The sequence below is a fragment of the Rhinolophus sinicus genome, linkage group LG03 (genome assembly GCF_036562045.2).
Source record: "Rhinolophus sinicus isolate RSC01 linkage group LG03, ASM3656204v1, whole genome shotgun sequence".
NCBI classification, from domain to species: domain Eukaryota; kingdom Metazoa; phylum Chordata; class Mammalia; order Chiroptera; family Rhinolophidae; genus Rhinolophus; species Rhinolophus sinicus.
This window is the reverse complement of record NC_133753.1, coordinates 190,671,034-190,692,041: the sequence shown is the minus strand read 5'-3', so window position 1 is coordinate 190,692,041 and position 21,008 is coordinate 190,671,034. Positions and strand designations below refer to the sequence as shown.

General features: G+C 40.2%; 1 protein-coding gene and 1 non-coding gene across 3 annotated transcripts in view; both read right to left on the bottom strand.

Moving 5' to 3' along the window:
• Positions 1-545: 545 nt before the first annotated feature.
• DNAH5 (dynein axonemal heavy chain 5) overlaps positions 546-21,008 on the bottom strand; it is a 242,281-nt gene continuing 221,818 nt past the window's right edge. For both annotated transcript variants that reach the window (XM_074329069.1, XM_019713456.2), the window contains exons 75-79: positions 20,195-20,410; positions 18,041-18,253; positions 11,763-11,915; positions 11,090-11,321; positions 546-2,458 (exon numbers count right to left, since the gene is read on the bottom strand). In XM_074329069.1, coding sequence (XP_074185170.1) covers positions 2,307-2,458; positions 11,090-11,321; positions 11,763-11,915; positions 18,041-18,253; positions 20,195-20,410 — 966 coding nt within the window. In that variant the 3' untranslated portion in view covers positions 546-2,306. The remainder of the gene's footprint in view (positions 2,459-11,089; positions 11,322-11,762; positions 11,916-18,040; positions 18,254-20,194; positions 20,411-21,008) is intronic.
• LOC141570986 (U6 spliceosomal RNA) lies at positions 3,927-4,033 on the bottom strand. The gene has a single exon (XR_012495411.1). It is a non-coding gene; the product is annotated as a U6 spliceosomal RNA (small nuclear RNA).

Sequence of the window (21,008 nt, the reverse complement as noted above, 5' to 3'; positions counted from 1 at the left end):
TTTTTCCCACCATCATTCCACCAGTCAACCAGAGTGCCTGACACACAGCAGGTGCAAAATAGATAATTTTTACTAAATCAATAGACAGATGAAAAAGACTGATCTATCACTTTGCAATGGCACCATCACCTGCACTGTTGTTTTTTCCATATCCCAAGCAGTCAGCGACTTTCTCCATCAGCTGGAAGATTCAATCAATGGATCCTCACTTGCCCCAATCCAGTAGAATGGAGAGCACCCTTCAGTGGGTGGGAGCTGGCAGGTGGAAGGTGCAGGTGAAACTGAAAGGGGCCTCATTGGCTCCTCACTGCTTCATAGACATTCCTGGTTGAACAGTTCCTAAAAGTTTCTAGTTGTTTTCATGTTGTGCTTTTCTACTTTGGGTCTCCAAAACTCATTACATATACGCCAACAAGGGTATATCACCAAATTACATGAAGTATACATTTTCAATTTATTTGATATAAAATCGAGTTTTGAAAGCTTAATTCTGGGTATTCAATGGTGTTCATCCCCTTTCTAATAAATAGCAATCAATTCAGATATTCATTAACAACTTTTTTATTAATTTAGATCATTTCACAATCTAAGACTTTTATTCTTTCCCTACATTTTTAATATTATTGTCTAATCTTTGTGCACATGCAAATACATTTTACAGTTCATTACATGTTCTTCAAAATAAAATGATGATCTTACCACAATCCACACAAATCAACTGATATATTAATTCAGACAAAAGAAGCTGCTCAAATGAAAACAGCATTATCCAAGGTGAGTACGAGTCACACGAATCACTCAGGCCAAACTCTCATCATACTTAGCACTAAGATGATACTTGTCACAGAGCAAAGCCTAGTGAAAGAGACCCACACCTATCTCCTTGTAACCCCTCCCTCCCTAAGAAGACTTTTATCACCAGAAACAAGTTATGTAGATCTAAAGTCAATCAAACATTTGTAAACCACAATTCTAATTTAATACTGACCACGTTTTCTAGCCAACAGATTATAGATGAAACAGGTTATAGTTTATAAACAGAATTTAAAATAAAAGCATAGGAAAATTTCCTTAGATAATATTTTCGAAATTAATGAAAGCCCATGTGAAGTCCCCATGCACAATCTAAGACTTTTATTCTTTCCCTACATTTTCTTCCAATCACTACATTTTTTTCAAGTCAACTGAAATCTTTACCATGCTATCACACGTTTTTATTTTTTAATATTATCATCTAATCTTTGTGTACATGCAAATATATTTTACAGTTATAATCACAGTACTCAGTATTTTGTTAACTATATCTTTCAATTAATAGTCTGTGCTTACCATTTCCATATTGTAAAATTTTAGGTATTATTTTTATGGCTGCCTAATATCTCCTAACTTCCTTAAGCATAGCCTTATTATTGAATATTCAGAACATTTCCTTTTTCTTTCTGTTACTAAATGTATTTTTACATATAACTTTTTCAGCTTTGTAAATGGTTTCCGTGGTATAGACTTCCAGGAGAGAAAATAAGGATCAAAGCATGTGAACCTTTTTATGGCTCTTTCTGTGCTTAGTCATTCAATTATCTCACAAAAAGGATGGGTTGGTTTACATTGCTCTAGGAATCTGTGAGTGAATCATTTTTACAAAGACCTCACCACAATTTTCTTTTGGCTTTAATTTTTTTTCTTACAACACTTAGTATCTCATTATTAATTATCAAGTGCAGTTGAACATTATTCTATATGCTTATAGGATTACATGAATTGTCTATTCATCCATTCACATTCTTATCCTATTCTTCTATTTCCTTCCTTTTTCTTTTTTAAGTCTCTTTAATTGGCTGCTTGAGCCATGGACATAAATCTCTTAACCTGACCTAAATGCAAAAAGGCAATAAAGGCAAAATCAGCACAAACTCGTTGTCTTCGAAAACTGGGCTGTCACCAGTAATACATTAACAGAAGAATAATTCCTTCCAGGGAACTATCTTCTGCTTAACCTCATTAGTCTTTAGAGTTGAGTGAAGAAGAAAATGTATAACAGTGGATTTGAGGGCCACGCGTCATTAGGAAGTTGTCCATTTTACTTTTAAATCACCAAGTGACTTTTCAACAAACACAGTGATTGGTTATTAATGATGAAACAGGTTAAATATAATTGAGCCTCAGACTGAGGAGCAGGGAAAAGCTATGCAGCTTATGAATCATAAGGAACAGGATTTACACACTGTTCAGCGCTCACAGAAGAATGAAGGTTATGATAGTTCAGCTCCTGCATTTTCTGAAGTCTTGGGTGGGGGACAGGCCCCACGTTACTTGACATCACAGAGAAGGGCGACCCCGCGCAGCACCCAGTGTTCAGGGGCCTGGGCCACCCTGAGGTCCACAGAAGCGATGTAGTTTAAGTCCGTTCGGACTGGCTTCTTGTAGATGGGACAGGAGTAAAACCGAGGATCTCTTAGAGCTACAAAAACAAAAATCATAAAAGAAAAAAACGTGGTGAATTCCTAAGGTAAGCAGCCCAAACAGTGCAGAGCCAAATGCATTCCAAAGAGAGGTGGGTTTGGTAAAATAAAGAACGTTCTCCCCGACGTCAGGGGATCCCTAGAGGTGAAGCTGACACTACTACGGGTTTCCGGTGGGTCTGAGAAGACACCCAGACATTCTCCCATTTACCCCAGTGGCCTCCTGTCCCCTGACAGTGAGCCCTGCCCCTGTGACATGACGATGAACTCCCTTTCTGCCTCCCGCTCCTTTCCACCTGTCAATTCAACATCCCTCCCCTCCACCTTTCCTCCGATACTTCCCCACCAAGTCCTAAACTCTCATACCCTCTCTGTCTTCCTTTAGGATTTGCCCACGACACAAGGCACCAGTCCCTTTTATTCAGGCACTTAGCACCACTGCTCACTATTTCACTGTTACTGTTACGTGAAAATACGGTCTTCACCCCTCTGTGCCATAATCCAAACCACATTTGAAATCCCAGGACAGCTGGTCTGAGTTCTCCACATGTGTAGAGGAATAAAAATGACTGGGAAGCAGAGTCATGGCAGACTTCAGCTCCCTGAGACTCAATCTACCTTTTCGGCATTTGGAATAGTGGAGTTTCCAAAATGACACGTGCCATGGAAGACACCCTGCGGATGTCCACCCCTAAAGATGCTCTCTAATGCACTCATCCCTACGCAAAAGCTCTCTTTCTAGCCTCGGACACCCCATGTCAGGGGCAGATCCTGGTCTTGTGGGGTCTTAAACTTACACAATTTGGGGAAGGGGTCCTTTAAGAAAAGGAGTAGGAATCTACAAACACAAAAGTGTGCTTTTGGGGGGCGGCTGGTTAACTCAGTTGGTTAGAGCACGGTGCTCTTAACAGCAAGGTTGCCGGTTCGATCCCCACATGGGCCACTGTGAGCTGTGCCCTCCACGACCAGATTGAAACAACTATTTGACTTGAAGCTGATGGGTCCTGGGAAAACACACTTAAATAAATAAAAGTTTAAAAAAAAAGAAAAGAAAAAGTGGGCTTTGGAGGGAGCCTCTGCATTGGGCAACCTTGGAGTTCCAGCTCCGTTAACTTCTGGTAAAGTCCACTCTGCCCAGAGGAGTTTATCTGCACATCTTATAACACCCATCTCAGGAAGCAGTATATTATTTGCCCTTCTCTCCCAGATTACACACTTTTTTTCAGGACAAAAGTTGTCTGCAATCATCCTTGTACTCCTCTGGAAGGCCAATATTATAAATGACCCTCATGTAACTATGGAGACAAAGAAAACGGTAATTTGCTTTGGTGAATTAGTGTTACAAACACGGGCATGAAACACAGAAACAGTCACTTTCTAACTGCAAGACATCAAAGTGACTGAATTTATTTCCCCAAACTAACTTGCTCAATAACTTAGCTTTTCCTTTCCTTTTTTTTTAAAAAAAAATGAGGGGAATGCTTCATGAATTTGTGTGTCATCCTTGAGCAGGGGTCATGCTAATCTTCTCTACATCCTTCCAATTTTAGTATACATGCTGCTGAAGCGAGCACTAATTTAGCTTTTTCTAACACACAAAAGCAAGGCTCTCTCAGAAGTTAGTCTCATTTTTTTGACCCAATAAAACCTTCAACCTGCTGTGCCATGTATTCTCATGCCTCCACTATAATTAATTTTATTGGAAGTTAAACGTTTGGAAATGATAGTGTTATAGACAACTTTCAATATAAAATAAATATTTTAAAGCAGTGATTCTTAACCAGGAACTACTATAACACCCCCCCGGGGGGGAGGGGGTTACTTGCCACTATCTGGAGACACTCTGGGTCATCACAACTGGGGGGGTAGGGGTGCTATTGGCATCTAGTGGGTAAAGACCAGGGATCCTGTTAACATCCAGTGACGCACAGGACAGCCCCTCACAACAAAGTGTTACCTGGACCAAAAATGTCAAACATACCAAGGTTCAGAAACCATGTTCTAAAACAAAGTGACAGATATTTTATGGTACTTTAAAGTCGTGCATTTGTTCAATCTCATGAAATGAATCATTAGAAACAATCTAAATAAATGTAATACCTAATTTTTAAGCCTAGGCATTACTTTTAAAATTACCATGGGGATATCATGGTAATAATTAGGCAAATATATGAATATATGTTGAATGACAGTAAATTCAGAAAATGCAGTCAATACTAACTCTACTAATTGATTTATTTAAACTCTTTAATTCTAGGATCTGTAAACACAGAACAAATATACAAGTGATTATTCTTCTGGATGAAAATTTGACTCACAACCAATTTCTAAATTTTGAAGTAAACCCTTGGAGTTTTATAACCAAATGATAATTCGAATCACACCTTGGGAAGTATTTGACTACTTGGATTTTAACCCCAAAAGAAAACCAGAATTGGAAAAAATCATGTTCATTTCCATAAGCAGGTACAAAGTCTCTGAAATATCGATCCAATTTTACTTATTTTTCACTGCTGCAGAACTGCAGGTGGCCAAGCCAAGTCACAGCATGCACTGAACTTCCGCAGTAGATTAGAAACCACCGAAAATGAAATTTCACCGTGAAAGTGCTGACAGACGCTAAAGAACCACATAAACAGATGATTCCAAACCATTATGCCTGGTTAGACAAATGACTCTGAAGAAGAAAATAAACATGCTATGTAGGGAGAGCAAATCAGCTAAATCTGTTGAAAGCCTGAGGGTTCCAGGGGAGGAGCAGAGAGAAGTGGCTGTCTGAATTGGTGAGCTATCGGCTTTAAGAGCCTAAAGATTTGAATAACACACCTGGAGGGAATTTCATTTTCTAACTCGGTAACTCCCCTCTCTACCCTACATTTTTCATCCAAATGTTAACAGTGTATCATTACATCATATAGTCCATCCAGTATCCAAAATAACCAAGTTACCTGGAGATCCCCTATGTAACCTTTAAATCCTTCCTAATATTTGCTAATAACATTTAAATTATTAAATAGTGCACTCTTACTTACATATTTCTTTTAATCCTTCAATAAGCACGTGAGATAACATATTATAATGGTAATAATAATAAAATTATTCATTGTATGCTATGTGCTGGACATTGTCAGTTGAATTGTCTTGTTAACAACCTTATGAGACGGGTACCATGGTTAAACTCATTTGACAGAAGAGAAAACTGGAACATGAGGAGCTGAGTTACACGTCCTAGGTTACAAAGCTGTAGGTGGTAAGATAAGAACGGAGCCTGGCCGGAATGGACCCAGAGCCTGCCCTCTTAGTCTCGGCGATAGTTGGGACGGACTAAGCATATGTGCCTTTATGTCTTTGCAGGAAGATGTGAAAGTGAACTGGGGATAACTAGACACCTGACTTCAACTTGTGGCCTATTTGAGTCCCTTCCAAAGCCACATGACTAATTACTAGGATGATAAAAGCCAGGAGAGCTACCAATTATCCAGGTGCCTGGCTCACTGTCTGTTACCTGAGAACGTGAGGCAGCATGGCGGGAGGGGGCCATAGGGAGTGAAAGCTCTCAGCCACACAGGGAAGGGGCTTTTGTTGCTGAACCACCTCTCAAAATTCAGGTCTGAGTGTACGATGTGCAGCTAAATCCAAACACTGAAACACCGGTGCTTGGAAATGGAGAAAGGTTGACTCGATTTGGCCAAAGCGTGTGGATGAGAGAGCACGAACTCTCAAATCCTCAAAAAGCTGAAGTAGGGCTTTTTTTATGAGGCTTAGGAGTAACGGAGGGAACCGAGGGGAAAGTGTGTTCCTTAGTCACAGGTAACAATTTGTGCAGCCAGACTTCTGAACGTAAAGAGCTGCTCACAACTTTCTTAAATGCATGTATTCCTTCTGTGAAACAAATTCATAAACTCTCCTCGTGACCCTGGAGTTATCACCTCCCATTTGACAAAGAAACAGGACATCAGCCACACAAAATTATATTGTGAGAACAAGGGCTGCTGGGTTGAAGAGCCAAGATTTTGCAAAATATCTCATAATTGTGTGCCTGTGATGTTATCTTTACAGCGAAAATCAGAAACTAGACATCTTGTGACCAGCGTCATCATTTAAGCCATCATTGTTTTGTGCCCCACTAGCCCTATTTTTCTATTTTCCCAGGTAAAGTGTACTTTTACACATTTCGCCTGGAACTCACTTTACAGGCAGGCCTACAGAACATGGCTAATATATTTTCTTAATCTTTGACTATAAGCTATGTGACAACCAAAGCACTTGAAACATTTAGTGCTTAAAGCCTACACCTCTATCTCTAGGTTCTGTGATTTAACACCTGAACATGTTTATTGTGAGCTGCCAGTTTCACTTTCACTGTGTCCACTTCATCATGTACCTGAGAAAAATAAACTCATGACTTCAAAGTGCAAGGGGCTGTCCTCATTTTCCATTTAGCCGTGATTTTCCAGCTTTACCCCAGATGCCGCCGGGGCTCCCTTAAATACAGCATCTTAAATGGAACACTAACCACAGGAACTCCCCAAGGTTTGAACCCCTCCCACAACAGACAAATGTGACTCTAATACCAGCACTGGTAGCCAGGAATCATAGGCAAATTACATAATGTCTCTAGGCCTAATTTCCCTATCTGTAAATAGGGCATCGTACCTTACAGAGTTGCTGTAAAGATTAAATTAATATATGTGAATACCTGTCATAGTATAATGTCTACAATACAGTAGATGCCCGAGGTGTGTTATATTTCTGCCCCCAACCTCTCACCTCTCTCTTTTTCTCTCCACACACATACACATACTTACCTTTTCACTAAAACAAATTCCCCAGACTCATGTTCCCCAGGATTTTCACAGAGTTCCAGGTTTACCAACTGAAACAGAATTAAATGCTGTGGGGCTCAGGAAGTAACCAGTCACCGCATGGGCCCAGCCCCACATTTGCAGTGTTGGATAAGGGCGGGTCACTGGGTGTTCTTAGACACACTATTTCCCTCACAGGAAATAGCCTCATTAGCTGCAGGGACCCTGAGCTCCTTCCCACCTTACTTCATGACTAGAGGTACATGTAAGTCTCGTGTTGTTCCCCCAAAACGTTCTAATCACCATTTTCCTATCACATCAGCGACAGCACTGCAGTTCATTTTGAAGCCTCACTCTGTCCATAGAGTAAATCTGTAAGGGGACAATATTTCCTATTCTGCCTCTTTTCAACTTCCTTTGAGAACAGAGAGAGGATCTGAGTTGTGTGGGTGGTTTTGCCTTCTTGGTGAACTTAGTGCATACAACTTGGGTGACTTCCCATGATGTCCTGACAAAAAACATACATAAAATAAACATTTGGAGATACATCACTCTATTATTTTTAGAGTTACAATAAATATCTAGATATCTTTTTGAAAATAAATAAGCCAGTCCTATGTATAAAATTCAATGATGAATTATTTAAACTGAAAATTGCTCTTCATGTAACAGAAAAACAATTCACTGGAAGAACTTTCATTGTGAAACACTGTACTCTCGGAGGGTACGATAGCCATTACCAGTGCTCCAGCCCTTTATCTCAATCAGAGCCCTATTCAGTTATCAAAATTGAGTGAAAATTAGATTTACAGTATGAAAAGAGCACTAGAATGTTAGCTTTTTATCACTAAAGAAACACCTCTCCAACCACAAATTGGCAAAACAAGTTTCCACCAACTTCTACAGAAACCAAAAATAAAAAGAATAAAGAATTAAAGTCTCCATCTTTTTTCTTTTTTTAATACTTTGAAATGAGTCACTTCTCCTTTGCTTACTTTATTTCCTCCCTTACCTGCTGCTACTGAGCATCACCGCTGACTAGTGCCCAGCAGGGTGAGTACGGTTCTATAAAAATCTGTTCTTAAATAATAAAGAATTGCCTTTGCATGATAAAATTGTTACTTGATTACCACCATGTTGAGATGTTCAGTGTCATATTGCAATGGATTTCTGCAATTTAGCCACGAGAAATTTAAAAAAGGAACACTTAACTCCACGTGAGAAGGATTTTTGTTTCATTTTATAAGGGAAACATTTTCACAACAATATGACCAGCTGTAATAATATGGTTAAGCAAAATTTCTAAACTACGGTATTTGGCTCCAAGAACATTGGTTGGATTATCATTTCTATAAAACAGTCACGGCCCCAGGACGTCCCCCCATCCTCAGAGCCCGTCCACTCAAAGTCACCGGCAGCACACGTGCCTGAGCCCAGGCAGACATGGGTGCCTGAGATTTGGCAAAGATCGACCGAGTGGTGCCAGGGGCCAGGGCCTGAGCTGAGCACTCTGACCCCGACCAGAGGCTCCTCCCCTTCCTGCCTTCTTTCTGCTCCTCCAGCTGAGCATGGCCACCTCACACCTCGCACCCCTGCCCTTGCTCCTGGGTATCAGCACAGCTGCTTTTTGTTGCTTGGATCTCAGAGCTCAATGTTGGCTCCTCAGTGAGGCCTGAACCCCTGAATTATTTCACTCCCTAGCAGTGTGTGTGTGTGTGTGTGTGTGTGTGTGTGTGTGTGTGTGTTTTATTTTTAGAAACAAGAAGTATCTGAAATCAGTATGTTCATTTACAGTCGATTCTCATGACTCGTAGGACATACGTATGTAAATCTCTTTGAACACTGAATCAGAGACTACAGAACCATAGCTTCTAGGGGAAATACAGGGTTAGGTTCCTGCAGGGCTCTGGGCACATTTTCATCCACCGATCAATACACAGTCTTGTTTCATGTGTGCTTCTACTTAAAGGCACCTTTCTAATATACACTGTTGATTCATTAACCCTGAATTCAAGGCCAAGAGTACTGTAACTCAGGCCTGCACGAAGCAGACCTAACACATGTGTTTCCTCCGTAAGGCACAGTGCAGCATTTAGGAACACGAGACAGCACTTCAGCACTGCGGTTGGGTCATTTTAAACAGCAGAAAGTACAAGAATGTGAAAAATGTAGCACTAAATAGACCATGAACGGGACACTTGTTTCCATCAGGAGAGCGGAAACAAGAAGGAAGGCAGAGTGTCACCTTAGTCAACCTCAGCTGGTAACGTGCATGGTGGGTGCCTCAAATTTTTCACGGCTTTGTGACTATCTGCGAATGACCGCGAAAGTGCCACGAGCATTGATTTGGGGATTATAAATAAATTTTAGAGTACAGACAAATTCATAAATACAGAATCCTGGGGTAACAAGGATCGACTGCATTTGATTCTTTTTTGGCGATCCCCCCTTTCTGGGACTGAGTTCCATGAGAACGGGGTTCTGCCTGGTCTTTTTTGCACGGTTGCAATCCCAGCACCAAAGTAGTGCACACCTCCCAGGCCCCCTGTGCTTCCTGAGTGTATCTCTATTATAACATGTATTAAATTCATTTTATTTACTGCTCAGTTTCCCTCACTAAACCATGGGTCACTTGTGGGAGGGGTCTGGTTCATGATTACGTTTGGGTCCCTTGCCACCATGGTCCCAGCTGGTATTATTAGGCATTTGGCCCATGTTCGCTAAAGAAAATGCTCATAGTTTACAAACTCTCTTCCCTTGATCCATGTTTCCAAATGGGATATTTATGGAAGAGATGAGGATACTAAAAGTGGTCTTTTAAAGAGAGATTATGTGTTTAAAGAAAAATCTTTGGGGCTTCTGTCACAAAATCAGTATTTCCTTGTGGGATCGCTATCATGGCTACCTCTAGAGTTTAGGGTTTATAGTAATCATTTCAGTGTGTGTGTGTGTGTGTGTGAGTGTGTGTCTGTGTGAGTGTGTGTCTGTGTGAGTGTGTGTGTGTGATACACGTTAAATACAATTTTAATTTAAAAGTAAAATAAATTTTAACAAAATAAAATGAACAGAGTCCCACATGTGCTGAAAGGTAATTGTTGCTAACAAGATGTTAGCTGAGTGAAGTATAACAACAAAAGCCTCCAGAAAACACCAAGCCAACAATGGAAAACAGTTTCGTTATTTTCAGACGTGTGAAACAGAGCTTTGCTGACTTTGTCAAAGTAGAATCATGTGTACGCTTCACAGAAGTGTTGTTACATTCATAGGCTGAAATATGAATCCAGCATTTTACCGTTAGATACTGGATTAGGTCAAACACCCCTGAATTCAGCCTGTATTTCACAAGCTGGCTTAAGTCTCCAAACTGGTGAAGCCACCACCTCCCGAGAGCCCTGAGCAGTCAGTCCTGCCTAGAAATCTGCTTTGCACCACCTGCCCCACCTCCTCATATCCACCTTTCCAGGCCCAGTCCAGGCCCAGCTGCCCTGAGCACTTCATCCCACTTCACCCCCTTTTCCCACCACTTATTAACTATCCCAAACCCCTGTTTCTTATCTCATCCTCTAACATTTTATGAGTATCTTTACATATTTTATCCTCTTTATTTTATAGGCAAGAATTATCTAGAACCATTGCCTCCCCCATAGCACTCAAGAAAATGCCTAGTGGTCAATAAATACTCATTAAATATGGGTTTGAATGTGAAGCTAGTTGATAACATAGTCAAATCCTTATTACATGATAACAAAAAGAATGCGATCCTATGTTTATAATGTCATTCCAGCCAATAACACCAACCATCCCTAAATGCACAAGAGAACTTACTGTTGTTTTCTGCATAAATCCTTATGACAGGCATCAATTCAAAGAGCACTTTTGGCTTAGACTCGATGAGTTTCATGTTCCTCTTGTCCCAGCCAGCACCCTCAAGGTATAAGCCATAGACATAGACGCCCTCCGTGGGCGGGGCAGAAATGTCATCCTTCATCCACTTGGTGACTTCATTGCAAAGTACCATATTGTCCAGGGCCCAGCCTTTGTTGGCCCGAGTTATCTCCTACTCAGGGCAAGAACAAAAGCAAAGGATGAAATCAGCAATCAGAGGTTTGTCTTAACAGAAAGAGCATAACAGGGATGAGAGTGTAGCCCAAAATTACCCTACTGCAAAGGAAGTAGAATATTATGTAAAGTATTTAAAGTTAAAAAGATTCTCTCAGAACAAATACCGGTGTCCCCAATTAACCACTTGTACTTTTATATGTATTTTATATATATTGTGTATTATATAAAATCAAATATAAAAGAAAAACAAATATTTTGAAATTCAAGCTAGCAGCCTGAGAACAAGTTTCTGGATTTATGTTTAGGACAATGTAACAGGTCGTGCCCATAAGAGACAGTCATTCTCGGTCTTATTATATTTTTTAAAACTATAACAAAAAAAGAAAAGCTTGTAGAGGAAAATTATAACACAAGAGGTTCAAATCAGAGCTATTACCTGTCGCATTGCAGTTAAAAATCCTTGGGGGTTGAAAAAACCTGTCATCCAGAAGCAGTGGGGTCGGCCATTGAAAACCCATGAGGTAAACTGGCAATTTCTTTCTATAAGTTCAGTGAACCAGAAACCCAACGTACTTGAAACCCATGATGCCTGAAATGCATATAGTAAAACAATTAACACAGGTTTAATTCTGCTGTGTAACTGGCTATGTTCACAGGAAACAATGGTGGAATACCAATATCACTTTTAGAATTTGAAAGTCCCAAAGAGATGAATTCCCTTGGGGTTTTGAAATTTAAGTTTTCAAGTGATTCTCCCTCCTTATTATGACCGTCACATGAGCAAACTGGTCGATGCAGAGCTCAGATGCTATCCAAGAGGTCTGCTGCCAATAGAATCACCTTCCATGTATGAATATATTCATTACCAATTCTGCCATAAAGTCATCAAAACAATTAATTGAATTAAATTGAATAGGTCTCAACTATTTTTCCTTAGGTTACATTTTCAATAGATCCACTATAAAACAGGATTTATATTTCCATAAATGTGCTCATTAACACTTTAAAATATATTCTGTGGATAATAACACGTAGACGTTTTTCTCCATTTATCATTTTCACTGAGGTAAACAACAGTCCTTTTCTGAAGTTTTTGTCCCTTAGAATGCATTCAGATTTCCTCTGATGAAGCAGCAGGAATAGAAACATAGGTTCCTATACTACCAACAAATTAATTGCATGCATTGCCTGTAACCTTCTGCCTGAATTCACGTGTGGAGCTTCTGTTATCACAATTGGCAGGAATATGTCATTAAAGTTATCAGCAGCCATACTAGTAGGTGTCTCTGAATCCTATTTTACTGTAATTTCAATATTTTTAGGTATGAATAAATGTTGTGATCAACATGGGTAGATATTACACTTGTATTAATTTGTTTATTTTTCAAAAGAATTAATTTGCTTATTTTTCAAAATACACTGAGATTCCAAAGACTGATGGTATATTGAGTAGAATAGAAACCTGGATAACAAAATTCTAGCAAATCAAATGCAACAATGCATTAAGATTATTCATCCCGACCAAGTGGGGTTCATCCCAGGGGCACAAGGTTGGTTCAACATCTGCAAATCCATCAATGTGATAACATCACATAAACAAAATAAAGGACAAAAATCATACGATTATATCAATTGATGCAGAAAAAGCATTTGACAAAATACAACGTCCATTTCTGATTAAAACACTTAATAAATTAGGTATAGAAGGAAAATACCGTAACATAATAAAGGCTATATATGACAAGCCCTCAGCTAATCTCATAATTAATGGTGAAAAACTGAAGCCCTTTGCTCTACGTTGAGAAACAGGACAGGACTGTCCCCTGTCACCTCTGCTTTTCAACATAGTGTTGGAAGTCCTCACCAGAGCAATCAGGCAAGAGAAAGAAATAAAAGGCATCCAAATGGGGAATGAAGAAGTTAAATTGTCACTCTTTGCAGATGACATGATGCTATACATAGAAAACCCTAAAGACTCCACCAAAAAGCTATTAGAAACAATCAACAAATACAATAAAGTTGCCGGCTACAAAATCAACATACAAAAGTCCATTGCATTCCTACATACTAACAATGAAATCTCAGAAAAAGAAATTTTTTTAAAAATTCCTTTTGCAATTGCAGCAAAAAGAATAAAGTACCTAGGAATAAACTTAACCAAGGATGTGGAAGACCTATATGCTGAAAACTATAAGACATTTTTAAAAGAAATTGAAGAAAACACAAAGAAATGGAAAGACATTCCGTGCTCATGGATTAGAAAAATCAACATAGTTAAAATGGCCATATTACGCAAAGCAATACACAGATTTAATGCAATCCCCATCAAAATCCCAATGGCATTTTTTAAAGAAATAGAACAAGAAATCGTCAGATTTGTTTGGAACCACAAAAGACCCCGAATAGCCAAAGCATTCCTAAGAAAAAAGAACAATGCTGGAGGTCTCACACTCCCTGACCTTAGCTTGTACTACAGGGCAACAATAATCAAAACAGCGTGGTATTGGCAGAAAAACAGACACATATACCAACGGAATAGAATTGAGAACCCAGAAATAAAACCACATAAATATGGACAGATAATTTTTAACACAGAAGCAAAAAACATACAATGGAGAAAAGACATCCTCTTCAATAAATGGTGTTGGCAGAACTGGAAAGCCACGTGCAAAAGAATGAAACTGGACTGCTATCTGTCACCGTGTACCAAAATTAATTCAAAATGGATCAAAGACTTAATCATAAGACCTGACACAATGAACTACATAGAAGAAAACATAGGTACTAAACTTATGGACCTTGGGTTCAAAGAGAATTTTATGAATTTGACTCCAAAGGCCAGGGAAGTAAAAGCTAAATTAAATGAATGGGACTATATCAAACTTAAAAGCTTCTGCACAGCAAAAGAAACCAAAGACAAAGTAAAGAGGCAACCAACTGAACGGGAGAAGATTTTTGCAAACAGTACCTCCGATAAGGGGCTAATAACCAAAATATACAGGAAACTCATGTAACTCAACAACAAAAAAACAAATGACCCAATTGAAAAATGGGCAGAGGACCTGAAGAGACATTTCTCCAAAAAGGACATACAAATGGCAAATAGACATATGAAAAACTGCTCAACATCACTAATCATCAGAGAAATGCAAATAAAAACCACAATGAGATATCACCTCACCCCAGTTAGAATGGCTACCAACAAGACAAATAATAACAAGTGTTGGAGAGGCTGTGGAGAAAAATGAACCCTCATACACTGCTGGTGGGAATGCAGACTGGTGCAGCCGCTATGGAAGGCAGTGTGGAGGTTCCTCAAAAAATTATGAATAGAATTACCATATGACCCAGCAATCCCTCTCCTGGGTATCTACCCAAAAAATCTGAAAACGTTTATACATAAAGACAAGTGTGCTTCAATGTTCATTGCAGCTTTGTTTGCGGTGGCCAAGACATGGAAACAATCAAAATGTCCTTCGATAGATAAATGGATAAAGAAGTTGTGGTATATATGCACAATGGAATACTATTTGGTGATAAGAAAAGATAAAATAGGACCATTTGTGACAACATGAATGGATCTTGAGATTATAATGCTAAGCGAAATAAGTCAGACAGAAAAAGCAGAGAACCATATAATTTCACTGATATGTGGTATAAAAACCAAAAACAACAAAAGAACAAGACAAACAAATGAGAAACAAAAAGTCATAGACACAGACAATAGTCTAGTGGTTACCAGAGGGTGGGGGGGTGGTAGATGAGGGTAAAGGGGATCAAATGTATGGTGACGGAAGGAGAACTGACTCTGGGTGGTGAACACACAATGGGATGTGTAGATGATGTAATACAGAATTGTACACCTGAAATCTATGTAACTTTACTAACAATTGTCACCCCAATAAACTTTCATTAAAAAATAAAAAAAAGGAAATCAATCCTGGGGGGAGGGGGGGAAAAAAGAAACCTGGATAAAAAATGATAATTTAGAAACGAGGTAAGTCTTTCTAAAGCCGTCTTTATAGATGCGTTAACTGACAGAGAAGTGTTTATCCTGCATGTGATCCTCCCTCACCCAGAACAGACTGCTTCCTTTGCAGCCTTCTCAGAACATAGGCTTCTGCTCTCTACACAGGCCTCAGGACCAGAGAGGAGGAGATAGCCCTGTTCTTTCTGACAGGTCAGCAGTTACCATTTCCCACTCTTCTCTCCCTTTGAGTCTCATACCGCCTAGACATACCATCCTCCCCGCTTCCTGTTTCTACCACCTACTGGTCACACCCTCTTATTTATCAAGGAATTTGGCTCCTGGTTGACTTTTCCACTCCATCCACAAATAATCATGAGGAGGAGGAGGAGGACGAAGATGGTGATGATATAAATGGTGGTGGTGGAGATGACGGAGGTGGTGATGATGGAAGTGGTGACAGAGGTGTGGGGTTCACTGACACTGGTAGCAGGCACGTACCTAACATTGGCCATATGCCAGGCACTGTTCTGAGCATTTTACAGTCATCAACTCATTTAATCTTCACAAGAACTGTAGGACATACAATAAAGTGGGAATAATTCCCAGATATCGTGGCTCCAGAGCCCAGCTCATGGCCCACATACTGCATTTATTAACTTTAATTACTCCTTTCTGGCGACACCAGGATCCATGTGAATGACCCACTCGATACCCTGCTTTCTCATCTCATGACCTCTGATCTCTAACAATCCTCAGGTCCCACACTCACACTTCAAATCTTGTCAGCATCAAACTGTCTGCTTGGGCTTGACTGAAACACATTCTCTCCACAACTGCATTTCCTCTCAAGGAGAGAGCGCTCCATTTACACAACCCTCCAAGCTCCTCTATCCCCTCAGTCCCCTCACTCCAAGGAGGTAAAGAAACGTGTCTGACGTGGGGGAAGGTGAGGTGCTGCAGAGACAGTTTGTGCTCATCTAACACCCCATGTGCCCCTTTACACTCCCCAGTCTCCCACACAGTTCAGTGGGGTCCATGCATCTCTTCTGATCCACGAAGATTAGGTCCCGCGTACCTTGTCCACCTCTCCCTTCTCCTGACTGTGATGACTTCAGAGGCCACATGTCCCCAGTGGTACAGCCACCACCACACGGCCAGGCCTCCACCATGTGGGTCCCACCTTAACTGTGTGGAGTCGAGGACACACCCAACTTGTGGGGGAGAATCAGAAACCAGAGCAAGCTCCTCAAACGTGTGTCAGACATTCAGCTCGGGGCAACAGGGGGTTAGGAAAGTTCTATTAGCAGCAGGAAAGATGGGGGTGCAGGCTCGGAAACCCAGCCACTTTCTCTTGTTCTTCTGGGACTGAGATGCCTGTAGGGAGCCCACACTCTGCTCGGGTTGCTCCAGCTTCATCGGAAGGCAAGCCCTGTGGATGCCTTGCTTTTGGAGTTCCCACCTCTGCAACTGTGAGAGGACAAATTGCTGGTGTTTAAACCACCCAGTCTGTGGTGATTTGTTATGCAGCCCCAGAAACTAACACACCTTTCACTGCACCTGCCTAGAGAAGCCCAACAGGGCATGACCTCGGCCATCCGCCTTTCCCTCTGAGCTCAGCTGGAGGACTCTGCACAGGTGCACAGACCCGGTTCACTTTGCATTCATAACTTCACATTGCAAGAGTGTAATCCCATCCATTTCTCTACCTGCATCTATCCCAGCTTCCTCCTCCTGCTGACCTTTCTGGGAGGGTAGAGGACACACATGTCTGAGGGGAGGAGATGTGACACCTTGAGAGCAGGGACATTCGGAGAGAGCTGTGAAGTCAAGCACACGATGAGTTCCTGCTGTGGGTGCAGAGTCACTGAGCTGATGGCAGTGGTTAGGTGGAACGAAAGCATACGGCAGACCCAGATTTCTCAGGAAATATGGGATAGCAGTGCAGCCACACCCCGTACCCTTACCCATGGCTTTCCTCTACCATAATTAACCTTAACAATTTTATTTAGACCTCCACACAAAATATACTTGCACACACACACACACACACTCACACACACACACACACACACACACACGCATGCACACACTTAACTATAGAACAAAGAAACATGTCATTTAGGCTCCCTCCCCTCAAATACATGTTTTCCTGCTTAAAAAGACACTCAGGTACTCATTTCACTTTTCCAAGTAGAAAATTATATCTTAAAACCACATCTGTCATTTAGCACAATTTCCAACAGGTATGATCAGTAAGCACACTTATTATCTTGAGATACACATACTCACGTATCTACAAAGGAAGAAAAATGATTCTCTTTGGCGTGACTTTTGATATCAATGTATATTTCAGAACCTTCTCTTCTATGAAACTAGCATCATGGGCTTTGAAGCCCAAAAGTTTGGGTCTAAATTCTGACTCCTGGATAACTTAGATGTGTGATTGGGAAAAAGGTCTAACCTCTGTCAACCTCAAGTTCCTCATCTGTAAAATGAGAGCAATAAAATGCAAGCTTTAAATGAAATAATGCATGTAAATTGTCCACTAGCACACGGGATATGTGGGAGAGGCTACAGCATTTCCTTGCCTGTCTGCAATCTAAAAACACAGGGCTACAAGGGAATCCATACCCAAGCAAAAGAACGTGTTTAAGTAAATTATCCTTCGATGTTTTCCACTTGCCAATTACAACGATTCACAACAACACAGTGATTAGGCAGAATCAGAGCAGACGTAAACGTACTTTTTTCCACCGAGCAGGAATCCTGGCATCAAACATGCAATTCAATGCATCTCGAAGGTTTTCACTCATGATGATGGTACCATCGATGGCAAGTTTGAGCTCAGTCAGGGTGCTTCGGACCAGGGTGAGAACCTTTTGCATCCTGTCTATCTCCTGCCTGAGGAAAATGTTCATCGGCTGGAAAGGGCCCATCTTTTGCAGCCTCTCTTTGACCTGCCATGGAGACATTCAGCACATGTTAAAAATTAAACACATTTACGGAACTGGGGCTTCTGAAAAAGTCCCAAAGTTTATAATTCCGTAAGTGATAAGCTTTTTTTCTTACTGCCAGAAAACAAAGAAGAACTAAGAGAGGAAACATCTATTAGATGACTAGGTGATTTTTTCGTCCTACGTAGGAGAAAACAGACATCCTTTAATTCACAGAAAAATATTATATAAAACGCATGACTACAACATGCAGCCTTCCAAACGGCAACTGCACTTACTGGGAAATACTCAATTGCTGCCGATCTAAGACGTTCAAGCACACACACGGGACACACACACACACACAGATATGTACACAAACACGACCATCCTGTTGGCTGCCTCGAAAACCTATACCTGTGTTTTCAGAGCTTTCTGTTTTCCATCAAAACATCCATCCATCCTTCCCTCCACCCATCTACCCAATCGCTTCTATCTTACAGGTAGGTATTTATTGAGACTCTTCTGTGGATCAGCTATTGTGCTAGGTTGAGTCGCTTTATCCTAAGGCAGCACTGACCAATTCAGCAAAAGGACGGAGACACTCCTAAACCCCATTACTCACCACATAGATGAATACATGTGGTAAGTAATAGATATTTCAATGTTTCATAAATATTTCAACCACTGTGAGCCATGAATGACCTGTTTCCTGATACTATAATGAAAGGTGTTTATGGAAGCTGATTACACTATTGATTTGCTCCAAGCAAGCGATCAGTTTCTTCCCAGGGAAATTATCCTCTTGGGAATAGGCCCTTCAGTTCAGTCTGTAGGACTGGCAGCCAAAACGGCCTGCTTTGTGGAAAATAATATGATACTTAAGAAACAAAATGCTGCAGGTTTCCATTTAAAAGCAGGTGGAGAAGGGGAAATATGCAAAGAAACATGGTGGCCCTGTGACAAGTGTCACAAGGTTAGTCCAGATCATCTCTTAAGATGACATGGAAAGTAAGGCAGTTACTTTTGCTTTTCTCAAAGGTTTAAAAATGTTATCAGGGTAAATCTTTTCACAGTATTTGCTGAAATGTCTAACATGGATGGATCTTGAGATTATTATGCTAAGTGAAATAAGTCAGGCAGAAAAAGTCGAGAACCGTATGATTTCACTGATATGAGGTATATAAAACTGAAAACAACAAAGAAACATGACAAACAAATGAAGAAACAAAAACTCATAGACACAGACAATAGTTTAGTGGTTACCAGGGGGGAGGGAGGTGTTAGATGAGGGTAAAAGAGATCCAATATATGGTGATGGAAGAACTGACTCTGGGTGGTGAACACACAATGTGATATATAGATGATGTATTACACAATTGTACACCTGAAACCTATGTAACTTTGCTAACAATAATCACCCCCAATAAACTTTAATTTTAAAAAATTAACTTTCATAATCATAAATTTGTTTAGAAGTTACTTGCATATTAAAAAGACAAATCAATTTTTGATACTCATGAGACAAAGAAGCTGCAAGGAGTTAATCATATAAATACAGGCTTCCTGAAATTAAGAAGGCCTGAATTTTAAGGTGTGCATTAAATTACACAACATTTTTTGTTTTAAATAACATTTTTACTCTAAGAATATATTACTTTGCTTTGAACAAATGACAATGTGAAGTAGCCAGAGGGAAACTTCTAGAAAAGGAATCCCAACCCATCAGTACACACTTGTAACTTAATTATGAACATTAACATTCTCATCATTTTTTTTATTATTTATATTTTGAAATGATCACATTTATAGTTTCAAAACTTTTTTTTTTTTTTTTGGTTTTTCAGGAAGTGAGTCTTGAAATATTGTTTTTTAATTTCAGAAAAATTACTTTTTACCCTTCTTCCTCATTCCCGACCCAACAGACACATCCATGGCTGACATTGCGTCAGGATTTCAACTCACCTCAAACGGGCTGTAGTCAGGGGGTAGCTTTCGCAGCATATCGTCAGCCAGCCGGGCCACCACAGCCTCCCGGGTCTCATCCCCGCCTCCAGAGCTGTCCTTGGGTTGGATGCCCAGGATGGTATCCAACACATCCTTGGCCCGTTTGCTCTGGTAGGTGATGTCGGCATTGGGGTGCAGCCCGAAGACCTCAGGGCTGTCGTAGCTGGGCAAGCTCTGAACAACAAGCACTCCATGTAAGCACAGACTGCTGACATAAGCACTGATTAAATTATACCGTCTTAGGAAAGAAACATGTTTTCACTAGGATAAGCATTTACATGGTATGTCTTATTTGTGCCTGGCTGCAATCGCAATAATTTCTCCGGAAAAAAAAAATCTCAAAAGTTGCCTGGAAAAAAACAATTAACACTAAGAAACATAATAGGCTCCAGGTTCTTTAATGTCTATACCTTAAGCATTTTAATCAAAGAGATACCACCTTGTTTTATAATATGGAGGATAGAAAGGGATGAGTACTTTGGTTTGTGAAAGTCCAGTCTAATTCAAACCAGTTGTTTAAATACACGTGTAACTAACAGTTACTATGTTTTCAAGATACCAGAAAGTGACAGTTTTAGCAACTATGGCCCAAATAAAGGAACTGTAGTCTCCCGTGGAGAGACTAGGAAAACAGAGCAAAACAGTAAGTGAGAAAAACAGACAAAAGGTAGAGAGCAAGCGACAGAAGCAGAACAAACAGACAAAAATCTACCTCAGCTACTTGAATAAAAGAAAATTTACCTGTAATTCGACATTATTTTACGTATCCAAG